At 45.2% G+C, this 17,417-nt stretch overlaps 1 protein-coding gene across 1 annotated transcript; it reads right to left on the reverse strand.

Moving 5' to 3' along the window:
* Positions 1–135: 135 nt before the first annotated feature.
* On the reverse strand, positions 136–13,928 carry CLDN11 (claudin 11). Its single transcript, XM_051626232.1, has 3 exons — positions 13,493–13,928; positions 10,567–10,731; positions 136–4,419 (listed from the first exon to the last, which is right to left on the reverse strand). The coding sequence occupies exons 1-3, from the start codon at positions 13,716–13,718 to the stop codon at positions 4,187–4,189; spliced, it is 624 nt and encodes a 207-aa protein (XP_051482192.1). The 5' UTR covers positions 13,719–13,928; the 3' UTR covers positions 136–4,186.
* Positions 13,929–17,417: the final 3,489 nt, after the last annotated feature.

The raw sequence follows: 17,417 nt of genomic DNA on the forward strand, positions 1-17,417 counted from the left end.
ACGCCGGCGGGGCCCGATGCATGACACGGAAGGAGCATCAATACCTCAGATCTTCCCAGCTCACTTGGTAAGATCTCAGCCCCTCCACAAATTCCCTCCACATAGTTCTGACCACTCGGTATGAGGCCCAGCCCGTCAGCACCCTCCACATGGCAGAGAAATCACACCCCAAACAACACAGGACATTGTAAATCCAGCTTGTAAATGAACTTCCCTTCGTTTTGTTCAGTCTTTCTGATGTGTATCTTGCTTTTTTTTTTTTTTTTTTAGTTCTTTTTTTGCAGATGGTCCTTTCTGGTGTATCAGTTCTCTGCGGTTCTGGTATGAAATTGGTGTATTTGTTAAAAAAAAAAGTTTGTTCTATTTATTCTTTTTTTTTTTTTTTGGTGGTTTCCAAAAGCCCATTGGTGCATTGTACAATGGGGTCTTGTGGTGTGTCATGAGAAAGAAAAAATATGCAGATATGTTATGGAGTGACTTTTATTTTCAAAAGATTGTGTAGTTGACAACTATACATATAAATACATATATATATATAATCAAGATACCAAGAAAAAAAAAAATCTAAATTTACCAAAATCTGTATATTTTAATAAATGCATAAAGCTTTATTGTGTGCCTTTACATTTAAAAATCAAACAGGAACTACTGGATTTTTAAAGAAAGCCAGAGACAAATGTGTCTTAGTATCAGTTTCCATAGTAATGTAAACCTTTTAAATTAAAGACTAAAACAAAAAAATAAAAATAAAAAAACATTTCCCACATGAATTTTGTTAAGCCAATCAGTACCTGAAGATCTGGTATCTTTTCAATGCTAAATTGAAGCTAGAGATCAACAAATCTTGCCTTAAGTGCTTCAAAATTTCCCATGTAGAAAATCTGTTTCAGTGGGCTGCTTTTGGTATTTACTTGCACTGTTGTGAAAAAAATGTTTACCAGTTTACACAAAAAACCCCACAACAAACCACAAAATAACAACAAAGAAAAAAAAAACCTAAAATGAGTGAGAAGTCCTAGGGAGTGCCAACATCTTTTCCAGCAGTGATGCAGATGTCACTTGTGGGACCACGGCCACCTCTGGCCTGGTACTCAAGGCCACCAGGATTCCCCCATCAGCTCCCTCCTGTTATTCCTGGAATGTGGGGAAGGGGAGGCTACCAGGTGTGCATCACCATAACTGGTCCTGGTGGAGCTGGGGAGGGCTCCACTGGGGCACTGGGACCACCACCTCCAGGCCATGGTGACCACCAGAGCTCACTCCCACTGCTCCACAGCCAATATTAGGCACAGTGTGGAGCAGTTTTTCCAATCAGGAGAATTATATTTGACTCTATTTTGAGGCTCCAGGACAGCAAATGAACACCAAAAACCTTGAAGACCCAACAGCAGGGTGGCCAACCCCGCCCAGGAGAGCCCCACGGGGGAGTAGAGTGTTTTGGGAGGGTGCAAAGCAGGTATTCCAGCTTTGATCCTGTAAAAACTAGAAACACTTCATGTTCTTTGTACTGCCTCCAAACACTTCCCCTCTGTGGTGCCAGCACTAATATCCTGTCCTGTTCTTGGCCCCAGCTCCTCACGCCCCATGGCTGCAGATGTCCGTTTTCACCACAGCTGCTCTGGGCTTGTTTTGCTTTGTTTGGATTTTTCGCCTCTTCCCTGAAATAAAGTTTCTTCCTTCCTCCGAGCAGCTTGCCCAGGGCTTTTTAAGGGTTGGATTCAGGATGGGCTGCCAGCAACCTGTGACTGGGGCAGGGTGAGCAGAGCCCCAGCACCAGCCTCTGCCCCATGTGCCTGAAGATGCTGAAATACAGCCCAAGGGCGTGGGAACCAAAGAAACCCAAACCCCAGAAGTGCTGCCTGGCAGGGCTCATTCCTCATCTGGTCATGCACTGCTGCCCAAGCCCCTACAGCAACACCAACACCTTGCCAAAAAATAAAAACCCCAACCCTTAAGCATCTCAGACAGGTTTCCCTGGGCTTTTCCCTCCTGGATTGCTCCAGGGTGGTTGGCAGGGCAGCCTTCCAGCAGCTTTCTGCTCTGAGGTCTCCCACGCTGCTGCCAGCCCCGGGGTTAAGCTGCACAATCCACAATCCCCGGGCAGCCTGCACAAGCTGGCACGTCTCTGCACCGACCCTTGGCCCGTGGCACCCGCACATCAATGGCAGCACTTAGAGCGTCCCTCCAGGCGTACAACAACTGCCTGTGCCCTGCCTGTGAGCTCATGGGCAGCGTGTCCTGCTGCCCGCCCGGGGACGCAGGGTAGGGTGGCAGCGACGCCGAGCTCGCGCAACAGAGATGTGTTCAAGGCTGCTCAGTCTGAAAGGCAGATGCTGGGGTCGCATGTTGGAGGTGGAGGGGGACGCTCAGGCAGCCCGGGACACAACCCATCCCCTCTTGGAGCCTCCTTTTTCATTCCTTTTAAATGCTCCGGCCTCGGCTTTCCGCATGGAGGTGAGGTGTGGGAGCTGCAGCGCCCTTGCCCATCACCGTGTCCCCCCTGTTTGGGTTCTCCACCTGGCACAGACCCAGATGAAAGGACACCCCTAATCCACCGAGGCTTGACTGGCAGCCTTGTTTTCAAACTCTTCTCCACCACCACAAACAATTTGGCTGGTCCTCCCCTCCACTTGCTCAGTCCTTCTCCTCCTACACCTGGGCTTCCCCTTTGTCTGTGCTTGAACAGCAGCTATTCCTCTTTGCCTGCTCCTGAGGCCTGGCTGATTTAACATCTCCAGGGACAGATGGGATGTTGTATCCATGTAATTAAATTGCTACAGCCTCTGGTAAGGACGGAGTTAGATCTTGATCTTACACGGTTTCAATCAGAGTGAAAACCCCAGGTCAGACTCTTATTTTTGTTACAAGCACTTCCAGCAGCAGGAATTGCCAGCTTCAGCACACCCAGGCAGTGCTGGGGAGACATTCCCACCACACAGTGGGTTTCTAAGTCTCCCTGATATCAAAAGCACCATGAGCTGATACCTCTAGTGCAAGCTGCCATCAGGAACATTGAAAGAATGAATGGATAAAGCAGCAGTCAGTAACACGCAGGAAGATTCCTCATCTTTTAAATATTTTTTTAAAAAAACAAACCAAAAGGCCCACTTAATTCCACAGCAGAGCACAATCTCTCATCCTGAACTGCTATAAAATAATAATAAATTCTTCAAAATCGTTAGGAAATCCCTGTCATGGAAAAGCTAGCTATGGAAACACACAGGAAGGAAGGAAAAAAAAAAAAAAAAAGCAGCCAGTGGTTGCAGGTACTCTGTTATTTATTGTACAGTATCTCACTGAAAGTACAAAGGCATCATCAGTATTCACCAGAATTGTATTGTAACCGGTACATTACATTGTGTGTTAAAATGTGCTACTTCAACGATGCAAGAGAGAACACAAAATTTAGAGGAAGAAAGCAAGGAGTTTCAAAAAAATGTAAAAATACATTTTTAGTAACTGATCTGTACAAATCAAAAAAAAATAAACCAAACCAGAGAGTGGGGATTAGAGCCCCCAAAGTCATTTAAACGATATAAAAAGGCACTGTTATCTACCGTGTCATTAGGACCTTTGGGTTCCGTTTCCTTCATACTGATGACTGTGGGGGTGGGGGGAAATACTGTTACTAAAATGATCAGACTCATACAAAAGTATTTACAAAGAAAGGCAGAAAAAAATTCCCCTACTCTTGTTCCAAAAGAGAAACATTTGCCTGGTTGGAGAGTTCAGCCTTCCACCCTCTCGCCCAAACCGTGCCAAAGCAGTGACCTTGAAGAGGGGAAAGCAAATAGTGATCCGGTGGGAGAAGCTGCCAGAGTCCTTCTAACAATGGGAAAGTGCCTCTGTCTTTTTCTGTTTTATGGAGCTGCAAAATAAAATAAAAACCCTAAAACCCATGTGACAACTCCAAACCATCTGAGTCATCCTGGCTGCAAGAAGATGGGACAGGTGGTCAGGACAAAATGGAGAGGACTAAGAGGTAGGGCCGGCTGGAGCTTTCTTTTCTAGAGAAGGGGGGAACAGACGGGGAGAACAACGCTTCAAACTACCAGACATTTGTGCTGCTTTTCTAAATCTTCCCCTGGGGGCCTGACAGCGGTGTCTGTCAGCAGAAGCAAACCCAGGGCACACAAACCCACCAGCCAAAGCATCGGACGGCAGCCGCGGGACGTCCCCGGGACGCCTACACGTGAGCGCTCTTCGCGTGGGTGGGGGAGCTGGATCCCGAGGCGTAGTAGAAACGGTTCTCACCAAACGTCTGGGCATCTCCTGAGCAGCAGACGATGACGCAGCCGCCGAAGAGGCAGAGGGCAGAGCCGATCCAGCCCGTGTAGAGGGAGTAGCCAAAGCTCATGATGGTGGTCTCGCGGTGGGCGCAGACGGGAAACCAGATGGTCGCAACCACACCGCACATGGCTGGGGAGAGATGGAAAGGAAAGGTGGCTCTCATGACCCCACCACAGGGACATGAACCACACCAAAGGGGAGAGAAGGCTCTGCAGGACAAAGAGGAAACCCATCCCTCCTCCCTTGCAGTCCTGCAGCGAGAGCCAGGAGCATCAGGGCTTAGTCCAGGAGATCTCCAAGCAGGAGGCAGCGTGAGAGCTTCGTGGGGAGAAAAGATCAAGAGAAAACAGCCATCCCTTTCAGACACCAGCAAACAAGAAGGAAAAATGACTGCTGCTTGACACAATCTGATAGATTAATTACTAGGGAAACACATTTGCTACCTAGAAATATCTTTAAAGGGGGAATGAAAGTCATCCCTGAAATTGATGCTCTGAAGAGCTGCAGAATTAGGAATAGATTAGATATGAAGCAAGACCACAAAAGCTGAATGCATCAGTAAGACAGTGAACTCGGTGGCCTGGAGTCAAATGATGCAAATCACTATTTCTGCATGAACTTGTGCTACGTTCTCAGCCCACATCAACCAGCATTGCTGCAGTTGCTCTGACTGGTCACAGAAACATTAATGAAATATCCCAGCACTTAGCAAGACAGAGCAGGATTTGTAAAATACAAGAAGAAAATGGGCAGTGGAAAAATAAGCAGCAGTACAGCATTGGCAAGGATTTTTTTCTGGAGAAGGAAATGTCTCATAACTCTGGAAAGCGATTCCACTTCCCTATTGAAAATGTCTCTATATCAGGTGATGGGGACAAATCCAGCAAGACTTTCCAGAAACTTATTGAACTGAATAGAAAAGGAGCCTTATCTGCAGGGAAAACAGTATTTCACCTCGAGTCAAAAAATGACTGAGGACTTCCAATTTTGCTTGCAATGCCATAGCTTTTTGCCACGAAAAGCAGGAAGGCCACTGTGGTGATGCTGCAGGGACTGCTAGGCAGGTGACATGAGAAGCAGATGCTCTCAGGACAGTAAAATGGGCTCAAATGCAGCACTTTGCAGTCAGCCAGGCTGGAGACCACCGGGTTTCAGTTTGTATCACACACAGGGTTTGCTTCGAGCAGGGAGACACCATGTATCCTGCATTCTCCTTGTGCTGCACAAGGTCACACTTGCTGCCCTCTCTAAGGGTCCTACCTCCATCCTGCAAAGTCCCCACATACAGCTAGGGCAACAGGAGTTGATGGTGTTAATCATCTCACAGGAGCAGGTCCTAAAACAATACTCCTTTATGGGCTGTACATCTGAGAAGAATTAATCTGTCAATATTTACTTGCCTCCAGGACAAGCTGTGCAGGACTCCATCCTTGTGGCTATCAGAGAATCAGAGCAAAACAATAACAGGACCGTGGCAGCGTTACAGGTCTCCACCGACCGTGTTAAAAGGTATCTGGAGGCAGTGTCAAAAAGTTAAGGTTGCAGGAGGAAGGAAAAAAAAAAAAAGGGGGGGGGGGGGGTGAGATTAAAAATAAAATTGTTTAGTTAAAGTGGAGAACAAACCATAGCTCCTGGCCGGTACAGCAGAAAACCCATCCCCAATAGCTGCAATTATTGTGAGAGAAAATATTTTCTTATGGAAAAGAGAAGAACATTTGAAGGATGCTAATAAAGCCAGTAATAATTTTGGGCCTCCTCAAAGCAAGGACCCTGCGGCTTTGGAAGGAATTTTTGGAGGAGGCAGGGAGGGGAGAACAGCATTTCTCCTGCGTGTGGATCAGTCCTGCAAACAGCTCATGGGCCTCTAATGCTTTACAACAAAAATGTATCACTTGGGAATCCACAAAGCATTCTAATGGGCTCCAGAATAAAACCTTCTTTGTCCAAAAAGACACAATAATCTTTTATTTTTCTGTCAGCAGTAAATATATATATATATATTTATGTCCATAGACTGTAAGAGCCTTATCTATACAGACCCTCCCCCACAACACAGGGCAGAAGAAAACACTTGCAGTGGGGTGAGAAGAGCTCTCAGGGACGCTAACACAATGGCATCTCTTGTGCATGTGGCTCAACTACATGTGAAACCACCTTATTTTAATGCTGACAATACCAGAAAGCTGTGAAACAAGCCAAGGACTTTGCATGGGTTAGTTTGACCTCTGTCTTCAGAGGCTACCAGCTGCCGTCAGTCACCAGCGAGCCCATTGCTCAGCAAGAGGAACACCCTGAAACAGGACTGGATTTCATCGCCCTGCATAGATTAGACTAGGCTGTAAATACTCCCAGAAGATGCAAAAAGGACAGTCTGCAATTGCAGTATTTCTTGGTGAACTCAAATTTTGCTCTAGTTTATCACAAAGAAAGGCTGGGGCGGGGGGGGGGGGGGGGAGGTTGATTTGCCAAGAAACCCAAAGGGATTGTAAAAGCCATTTTAGGGCAAGTTTCGTGTTCTAAAATAGCTGCCAATGTGGAAAAGGTGTTTGAATAGACATTATCACCCCTCTCTTTGGTGCCAACGCCGAGAGACTCTTTGCCTCTCTAAAAAGAATGTCTTCCTATCATACAGATACTGTAGTCAATATAGTCAAGCAGGAAATTAGAAGAAAGCCTGCAAATAGAGGGAATATTTCCTATTAGACCAACTACCTTAGGTGGAAAAACAGGCATGGTTTGGGGGACACACATGCAGGAAAACCTGCCTGCCTTCTGCAGCTCGAGCAGGCAGCCCTGCAAAAGCCATCTCAGTAATACTCAGTAGGGTTGTCCTTGCTTCATCAGATCACTGTAAAGCTACAGAGACATAACCCAGGCTCCCAGCATTTCTAAGTCCTTTCTGACTATGGATTTGCAGTGGCTCAATCCATTGAGCTGAAACTCTTAATATTCTGCATTACTGGCATAATTTAATTAGATGGAAGCGCGTGCAGACAAGAGGCACAGAAGGTGCTTGGGGAGGTGGGGGAGACAGAGCAGGATCACTCCAACTGAAGGGACAGTGAGTCCCTGCCAAATTCCTTAACAGTAAGTTAAAGGCTTTCTACAGGAAAAAGAATACTTCTCTTTCACAGCTAAATTTAATTATTCTGAGTTGCTGACTCAAAGTCACACAGATTTCTCTTGCAAAGCATTTGGTTGAAATAACTGTTACCCTTAATACTTTTTTTCCTGTGTTCAAGGCAGTCTTTTTAACTTAATATCTATTGTTGTACAAGTACATCTTACACAGTGTCCAGAAAAACTTATTAATATTCTTTATTAAGTATGCAATAGTTAACATTATCACTTTGCAGTAGTAATTCCCAATAACTAAGATATTTTTCATCTGCGTTTTCCAGTGTCTCAGGTCCCCCAGCTCCATTAGGAAAATGCCTGCTTGGTTACCAGCACGGGGTCCCCTGAATTAGTATCAACAATACAGGATGGGCCAGGGTTTTTCCATCAACACCAGAACATGAAATGTTTTCATACTGGCTCAGAGCAAACCTCTGATGACGGTTGTTTTCAGCAATAAATCAGTTCTCTGGGACAGCTGGGATGGAGCAAAGACATAAATACATCAGCAGGCAGGATAGGTGGGTGTGCACACAGGTTGCCTGCTATTATCAGTGGAGAGAAAAATCAATGGAATATCTGAGCCCATTGTTTTCCTGGCAAGTTTTCAACTTTTGGGGCTTGTTTGGTTTGTTGGGTTTTTTTTGTTTGGGTTTCTTTCCCCCACACTGTTTCAACCCTGTTTTCCTTTTTAATAAATGTCAGTGACAAAGCACTGTCCCTTCCCTGAGCAACAAATTAAGATTGCCACGGGGCCAGCTCCCCCGATCACATCTCAACTCTCCATTTCTGCTGTGGTAGTGAGTATTTTGAGGGTTGTTTTCTTTTAATCAGAGCTCTGGGAGTTGGTTTCCACTTGGAGGAAAAGGCTGGAGCCTGTGCAGTTAGGGAAAACCACAAATGAGAGTTTGGTGGCCAGAGGGAAAAAAAAAGAACAGTCCAGGGCATACTGCTTCTAGAATATAATGAATTTTAAGTCAGTATTATGAATTTTGATGCCAGATTCATGCCCATTAATGCTCTGGAATAGCAACACCTCATTTGAACATAACAGATCATTAATCAGCTTAAATAATTTCACAGTCCCAAGCTCTGTGTGTCATTCTCCTTCCAAAGGGACTGTCTTGCTTATCAGCCTGGAAAAATCTGGGGTTTGTAAAAATAAATGTGGGTTAGTTTGGGTTTTGGTTTTTAGTTTGGCTGTGTTTGTTTTTCAAAAAAAACCCAAAAATTTAAGAGCAAAAGGAGCTTACTTATTTTTCATTTGCAACCTGACTAAAAGAGCATTATTGTAATTGTGACTAAAACATTGTGACCTGGCTGCTGCTCCCAGCCCAGATCATTCTGGACTTCAGTGACAGGAGCAAACCACTTCACCTGCAGATGCTTCCAAACTCACTAGGGTAAAAATCAGTAAGAAATCCAAATCCAACCCAAAGAGCATCTGTCTGTCTCTGTAAATACACATTTCCTTTCCTCACAGGGTCTACTCAATAGGAAATCCACCTTTTGAGGCAGAGAGGAGCCTGGCTTATGGAGCACCACAACCCCTCTCCTCCATCCTCTTACATCTACCCTCCTCCCTGCTGTCACACCACAGCAAGACCAGGATGGAGAAGGATGCTCCACACCCCAAGCCCCTGGTGCAATGCTTCAAGAGATGGGATGCCATTAGTTCTCACGCACAGCCCTGTCACTGCAATTTGCTTGCTCTGTTTGTGCTGGTCCTGGAATCCTGCTGCCTGTCAGCAAAGCAGATTTAAGGGCAATATTCTGGTCTCCAGGGCTGCAGCCGTGCAAATGGGGCTGATCTACAGCACAGTTCTCCTCAAATGGAACCAAAATCTCATGTTTATTTGTGATGAAGTGCAGCTTTGCTGAGCCTTCCACACCCCAGGCAGAGCAGACTTCTCCAGCACCAACAGTTCATTCACAGGCATAAAAAAAAAATCCTACTTTTTCTTTTGCTTTGCCAAGCCCAAAGACGTGATTGAAGGATTTGGGACAGTGATGAAGGCCACATTCCAGCAGCTCTCTAACATGGCTGTTCGTGACATCCTAAACCAGCCCTATAAAGCTGATTTTAGGATTTCCATCTGTGGCAAGATGCCCTTAAACCCCACAGGCATTGAAAGGGCCCCTTGGTCTCAGTCCCTGAGATTTCAGAGGTACTGACTTGTACTAGTTGCTCCTCACCAAGGCACCAGAGGAGGAACTACTTGCAAGGAAGGAGCATCCAGAGGACAGCCCCTCTGAGTGTGCAGCTATATCCAGTGCCCACTTGAAAAAAAATAAGGAGAAGAAGAAGAAAGAAGACGGGCATGATGTCAGTGCTGGCTGCCAGCGACCAGCAGAGCCACACAAAGAGGCCACTTTCCCTCACCCCTCCTCCTCTGCTGCGCAGACGGGTGAAAACAAGGCACCGCCGCCTGTTGCTGAGATGACGAGGCTTCAAGAACATGCAGGTGTTGTGCTGGGGACAATGAGCTCCACAGTCAGAGCTGCTCAAAACAATCTCTTCCACAGTCTCTGAGGACGGGAAGAAATTCCCAGGGGAACTTGGAGGCCGAAGGCAAGGCTGGCCAGAGGGGGTTGGGAGGCACAGGGGACATGCCAGCCCTCTTCCCAGGTCCATGCCACCTCCTTGCTCCCTTCCCTACTGTGCCCATGGGACCAGCACCCCCTCAGCCACTGGGCTTCCCTTCCCACACACCTCAGCTTACACTCATCCAGCTGCATCTGTGATGCCCAAGGAAAATCCAGAGGCTGCCCTTTCCCTGTAAGCAGCTTGGAAGTTCAGACTCTTTTCCAAAAATAGCGTCTCTTCCACAGTGACCCAGCAAAACCAGTGCCTGCAGGCAGCTGCCTGTGTGCAACTGCTGTGGCCCTGCCACAGACACAGACGGCGGCCCAAGGACTCCACAAGACAACACACAGCAGGGTTTCCCTCCCCTCCTCACCCCACTTCCATCCCTGTCATCTTTGTCCTCCAACTCCTGCCTTTTGCTCACCCCACAGACCGCAGTGATGCTGGAGACCTTCAGGGTCAGCCCAGCCTGGACAACCACCTATTAGGTGAAGATGGTCAACCAGCTTGCCATCGCACCATCCTGAACTGGGAGAAGACCTCCATCTCTCCACGCACAGTGAGCACCTTACCCAGGAGGATGATGAGGATCCCCCCCAGCTGGGACCGCCGGTACTTGGCAGCTCCAGGCTCGTGGCCCATCCGGATGCAGGGCAAGACCGTTATCAGCAGGAAGATAGCGGGGAGACCCAGGACGGAGGCGGCGATCATCAGAGCTCGACATGCTTGAACATAACCTGTAGGCGAGGCAAGAGGGTTTTGATTATTGGACAGAAGAGAAGGAGACCTTTGGACAAAGGCTCCTGTTTGATGGGCTTACATCCCTTGCACGGAGTACGGGAGACAGGCTCAGTCCCTCGCGCAGACGCTGGAGACAGCGGGACTGCAGTGCAGTGGGTACTGAATGAGCACGGGATCTGCAAGCTCGAAATTTTCCAGTGGACAAGCAGCACTGCCTGGAAAACAAAAGCTCTTCCCAGCAGGACACTGAGAAATCACGGAGCTGGGAAATACGGGAAGGGAAAGTAGGTGGAACAGTTAGGAAGGAGTTTCCCCATATCTTTTCACAGGGAGAATTTTGATTAAATAACAAGAATTTAAAGTCTTAAAGAGCAGGTTGGTGTGAGCAGAGGAGATCCACAGTCGTCTAGAGAAGGGCTGAGTAGTTGAAGACCCACTACTGAAACACACAGGTCCATGAGATACTACCACCAGCTGCCCTGAGGAGCTGAAGATTGTTGACCCAGGAGGAGGAGGGATGCTCAGCAATCCCACCACATCCCAGTGCCTCTCTCTGGGAGTCCAGCTTGGTGGTCAGGTTTCAGAAGAGACCTGTGGCTCAGGCTGAAACAGTTCTTCCTTAGGGAGAAGAAATGACTGCACTTTGCAGAGCTGCTTGAGCTGTCACAACCAAAAGCCACGTCATTCCTTTGGGTCCCTACAGACATCACAGGACCCCCCAGCATGTCAGCAGTTCCCACCCCTCTCTTGCCTGCTCCCGTGCAGCAGCAGCCCAACACAAGGCAGCAAGGAACAACAGGGGTAGGACCTGTGCTGGGCAGAGTTGGGACATTCCTACCACTCTGTGAGGGTCTATGTATAAAAATGTTTTTTTTAAAAAAAATAAATATTTGTCTATGGTTTATGCATATATAAATTTTAATATATTTTCACAGATAAAACTTTTATATACTATACAAAATTCATATACACTATTTTAAAAAACCCCAGGTCATTACTTGCATGCAAGAGTAAATGAAGAAGTGTAAGATTTGCTGCAGTGCCTGGTGAGCCTCCACCAGCTCTCGGGACAGTCCAAGTGAATGTGGCAGCTCCCTTTCCCCTCCTTATTAACAAAATGAAGCTGCCACAAGCAAACACACTTTCATGATGTCTCTAACAGTATCAGCAAACAGAGGCCTCAAGCAAGTCTTGCTGACGTACAGGTAAGACACCAGGCATGAGGATTTTACTGTTCCTGAAAGTGCAGACTCTGTGTATATTGAATATTTGCTTGATTTTTTCACGAGGAAACCTAACAAAAAACAAACAAACAAACAAAGTTATGTGAAGAGTTCAGGGAAAAAATTGAGACCCTGAACAAAGGAGCTGGCAGTGCCCCGTGTGGTGTCTGTACAACCAATCCCGATTAAATGAGAATACAAACACATTTGTTTTAAAAGATTTAACTCAGGCAATGAAAGACTCCAAATATCTTTCAGCTATTGTGCACACCAGGATAAATTTCCCTCTCATGGAAAGCTGTGGGTATCAAATGGGTTACAAGCAGAACCATCTTGTTTTGTGATTTGTTTCTGCTGGAGAGCAGCATTGCTTTCTGCATCTGAAAGACCTATTTGCCTATTTATTTCATTTCATTCAATAAAATTTCCTCAGAGTGAGCCTTTTCTCTGTCTTCTGTGCTGGATCACATTGAACAAAAGTAACAATAGGGAAGGTGAACCTACTAAAATAAAATATATACACAGAGAAAGGGAGAATAGGAGCTAGTCTGAGAGATTCAGTATTGACAAGCACTGTGATCCAGACTAGCTCTGTAACAGAGAGAAATCCGGGAACAATTTTTCTAACCTCTTGTACAATTACTTACACAACAATTCAAACAAATAAGTAAAGAAACAGGGAAGAGGGAATGGTTATTTCTACCCTGTAAGCTTTGGAAGAGACATCTCTGACATGCTAGAGGAGGTGCAATCTAAACCACAGCAGAACGAAGAAGCGCTACAGGGTTAACAGTGATCAAACCAGATCAGGCTGTGAACTGAACTTACAGGGACAAGACCACACAAGACTTGGGCAGGTTTAATAAGCTCGAAAGATGTATTAATACTGAGGAAATACCTTGCTTAATTTTTCCTTTGCAGTAAACTAACTGAAAAATACTATATAATTAGAAAATATCAGGACAAGTTATATGGAGTTAGATCTGCTTGCCCTGTGCCTTGCCCTAGAAGTTGTGGGAAGCACAAGACCATCCAGGCTAACAACGATCTTCAAAAAGCTTAGAAGCCATGGCAGCATTAATAAAGGATGCTGAAAGATTCACCATACTCAAAATCATTTTAAGGAACAGAAACTTAACTTTTGTAATACATCATCATCATCTCAAAGCAAAACTCAAAATACTCTCTTAGATCTCAAAGTACTCTGTTGTACCTCAAATGCTTCATATGCTTTGCAGTGCAACCTAGATACAAGACGTGAAACGAACAGCGAGTGTTTCCAAAGAGCAATGATTAAACATTAACTGGACTTTAATAGCCACAGGTAACACATGATAACTGGGTTCAATTAAAAGCTATGATTTAATTATAAGAGCTACTATTCACATTCCTGAGCACATTTAATGGACCATCTCCTGTGCTGATGAAGTTGAAGCTTTGTCATCAGTTCATCCTGCAGCAGGACCTGCCCTGCTCAGAGCAAGGCTGGGTTCCTCACCTCTGGGTGGGAAGGGGAAGGATGAGGCACACATACCTGGCAGTATGAGGATGTCCACGAGGGGCTTGCAGTGGTAGAGCCCCGTGGCCATGACACAGTCTGCCCACAGCCCCTTGGATCCCAGCTCATCCATTTTCCTGCAGGTGGTAATGGTGTAGCCGCAAGTCACCACCCAGTCGTTGGTGGACGTTGCCACGATCACCCCAATCCACCCTACAAAACTGCAGACAACTCCAGCCAGGTGCAGGCAGGTGGCCACCATGTTGATCCCTTGGTGGGGTGAGCTGGATACAGGGGTTCAGCAAAGCTGGCCAGAGAGCTTCTTGCTGTGGATTCCAGCTGCTGGGATCTACTGTGAGCAGGAGGGACCGCGGTTTGGTAGGATGATGTCCCTGATCAGGCAGTCACTGCTGCAGGCTCTCTGCTGCCTCTGCCCAGCTCCCTCCCTGGGAGGGGTTAGAGCTGCCTCCAGCCCCATAATGCAGGGGAGGAGCGAGCAGGGAGCCCCAACTTCTGCCAGTTCATCAAGAGAATCGGAGGGGAAGGAGGGTGTGGAGAGGAGGAGAGAACTACACCCACCCGTGCTTGAAAAACAGACCAGGCTGCTTTATTCAAATGCAAACAGTCTGACTGTTCAAAATTTAGCATCAGGGGTGAAATAAAAAGCAGTGGCTTAGAGTCAAAGATAAATTATCACAGTGGTACCTCTTCATGGAAAGACAGGGCAAGAAATGTGGTGGACAGAGTTCCTCAAGAGGTGGAATCGATCATCTCATCAAAACCACCAGCACAGCTGTGATAAAAGGACAAAACCAGTCTTGGGTCTTTCCTGATATTTTCAGTTACTGCAAAACATAAAAGATCATCACTGCATTCTCTGCTTGTGCCTGAGGTTTCAGAATTATCAACTAACATGCATGGAGTCTTAAATGTGTGTCTAACAGCACCTTATATCAGTTTTTGAATGCTAAAAGTTAGAATGATCAGCTTTTCACTCAGACTTGATAGGGATGTAAATTTTTATCTACTTGATAAAACAAGGAACAGCCCACTTCAAAATGTCAAAAGGAAAAAAACCCCAAACTTCAGAGCCTTTTCTGCATCAGGAGAAACAGGCAGGGAGGATATTTTCCTAATTTTATTTTTATTTTCACAAACACAACTATGTGTTATCGGGTGCCAACACATCCCTGATGAAGCTTCATCACTGTGCGTCCTCCAACGCTGCTGGATTTGCGAAGGGAAGGCTTGGATCTAGGCGGATAGAACATGCCTGGAGAGACCACTAGTGGAGAGCTTGCCCCGCTACATGGGGAAAGAGAAAAGCCGGGCAAGAACCTGACAGAACAACGGATTTGATTCATTCCCAGAACTGCTGGTGAGAAAGAAATATTGGAAGCTACACTCCAAGATTAAGGGGCTGGGAATGAAATCTATCCTGCTTTTCATCCAGCAGTATTTTTTCCCATTCTTCAGCAAATGAAGTGAAAAACATGAACAAGACTATCCTGAGCATCAACACATGTTCCTCAGACTCTAAATTCAAGGACATGAAGTCCTTGAACACTGGAGTTGCTACATAAACAGCTGAAAATTATCTTTGAAGTGGAGCTTTTATAATAAATAGAAATTTAACACCTGTTTTCACATTTGCTTTATATTGTTGATTACTCTTTGGGGGTTTTTTCTACACCTGTTTCATGGGATTTTTGTGACTCCATGCTGCCATTGACTTTCCCAATGTGATTCCAGCTTATTCTTCTACTGCACCCACTTCAGGTGGAGCAAGCTGTTACTTACATCTAACCACCATTTTCATGTTGTCTAGGGCTCAATTCTAGATGAATTGAATCCTTCCCCAAACAATATTCCTGCTTATTCAGGAGGTAAAATTGTCATCTCTGGAGTGAAACCAGTGTTGTTCCACTTCTTGGCCCCTGCAGTTGTTTTGGACAGATCGCGAGTCACCTCCTGAATTTGGAAGATGAGCTGACAAATGAACGTTTTTGCCTCTCCCCTTTGCTGGATCTGTTTGCATTTTTCAGTCTAGCATTTCTTCTACCTAACTTCACAGTTACATTCTGTAAATTAAATATCTGATCTGTTTCTACCAACTATAAATGCCCACAGCTCAACGTTGCATTTTGATTAATACCAGGCATGAGGAGACTGAACCACTCTCGGGCGACTGATCCCAACCTGTCGTATAACAGTCCTGTCACCACAGTCCTTTGCGAGGTTAAAACTCCTGCATATTGTCTACACCATCCTAATACTCAGATTTTTAGCATTCTTCAAAACATTTTTCTTCAAAATACCAGAAAATTTTGCAACATCTTGATTCCCCATTCCATCCCAAAGCTGAGATTAGAAGCATTTTACATGGCGACAACTGCATCCTAATGCACACACAACGACTTCTTTCAATGCCATGGAATATGAATTCACAGGCTGTCTATTTAGTGAAATGAGTCCCCTACAATTATGGTTTTGTTAACCACAAAAAGATTCTTACACCACCAGATCTTCCTTCACAACCACATCTGTCAAAGAGGGTGCAGCAGCTCAACTGACAAGAAGTGTATTTGACACTCCAGTAACTACCACTATTTAACAGTACTCGACCTGGTGCCCACAGGGCACAGCTTGAATTATTTCAATTGCTGTCAATAGAGACAGGAAACATTTACCATTTTGTCAGGGTTATAAATAACACCACTAACATTAAAGTGAGTATAAAATAGTATGCTGCAAGTAAACAATGATTCACAAGATCAATAAAATAAGAAACAAAGAATGACTCCCCAGCTATATGCTAAATAAAATGAAACATTTAGGGCAGTATTCTTTAAAAGTTGCCATTTCTGAAGCAAGTGCTACACATGCATTTATCTCAGCAACAGTGAACACCTTAAAAAAGTCTTTTTACCCTGTCATTCAGTTTTACCTTGATCAGCATTGTTTTCTCTGACAAATGACATGCCTTACCATTAGTCATATTTACACGAGCTATCAACATCCCAGGACTTTTTCTCATACAAATGACTCACCTTAAACTTTTTCTTTGCAGTGTTTCCAGCCCAATGGCTTCTTCCCTTGCTTGGAAATATAGCAGCACAAAAGTTACATGGGATGCAGAAATAAACAGGGTTAACAAGCATTACAGCTACTTGATCATTCTCTTCCATCCTAAAGGCTGAGCTCATCAAAATGTTACCAATTTCACCTCCATCCTGGTTCATACTGCTCATTTCTCTCTTCAGCTGTAAAATACAGGGAATTACATGGTATGGTTTGCAATTATCTGAAACATAATCAGGGTTTCCTATATGCAAGAGCAGCAGCACCTTAAAGCAAGGACAGTATCTAATGTGTGAATATGACCTTGCTTGCTTAGCTGTCAAAGATCCAACCCTCAGAATGAATAAAACCCCCTCCCCCCGAAAAATCTCCAAAATATTATTTGTGGTAAAAGTTGTTGGGTTTTTACTACAATCTTTTTTAATTTTTATTATTATTTTTTAAGTGACCAATAAAACATTGCCTTTTGTTGCAAGTGGGGGAAGCTCAACACAAATGAAAGACTCATTCCTATGCAGTTTATGGGAACAGCTCCCTCTTTTCTCTACCTTCCTTCCTCTCTCTTCTATTCTGAATTTTTGGCTATTTAAGCTTCCTGATGGCAGACAAAAAAATGTGGAGCAATGTTATCACATGATTTACAGGATCTAAGCACTCCTGAGAGTCTCTATAGGGCAGATTTTCCATCAGCAACTAAAGTACAATTCTCGTTTCTGATTTTCCTTTTCAGAAATCTCATCTTTTTACTCCATGACGTGTTTATGCTGCTCCTCACTAAGCTGCTAAGAGAGGTGTGAACACCTCAAACACAGCTGAGTTGTCAGCTAGTAACTAAAGTTGTGCACCAGAGAACATGCCAAATACTCAAGTGGTTTCATTT

The sequence above is a fragment of the Apus apus genome, chromosome 8, assembly GCF_020740795.1.
Source record: "Apus apus isolate bApuApu2 chromosome 8, bApuApu2.pri.cur, whole genome shotgun sequence".
Taxonomy (NCBI): Eukaryota; Metazoa; Chordata; class Aves; order Apodiformes; family Apodidae; genus Apus; species Apus apus.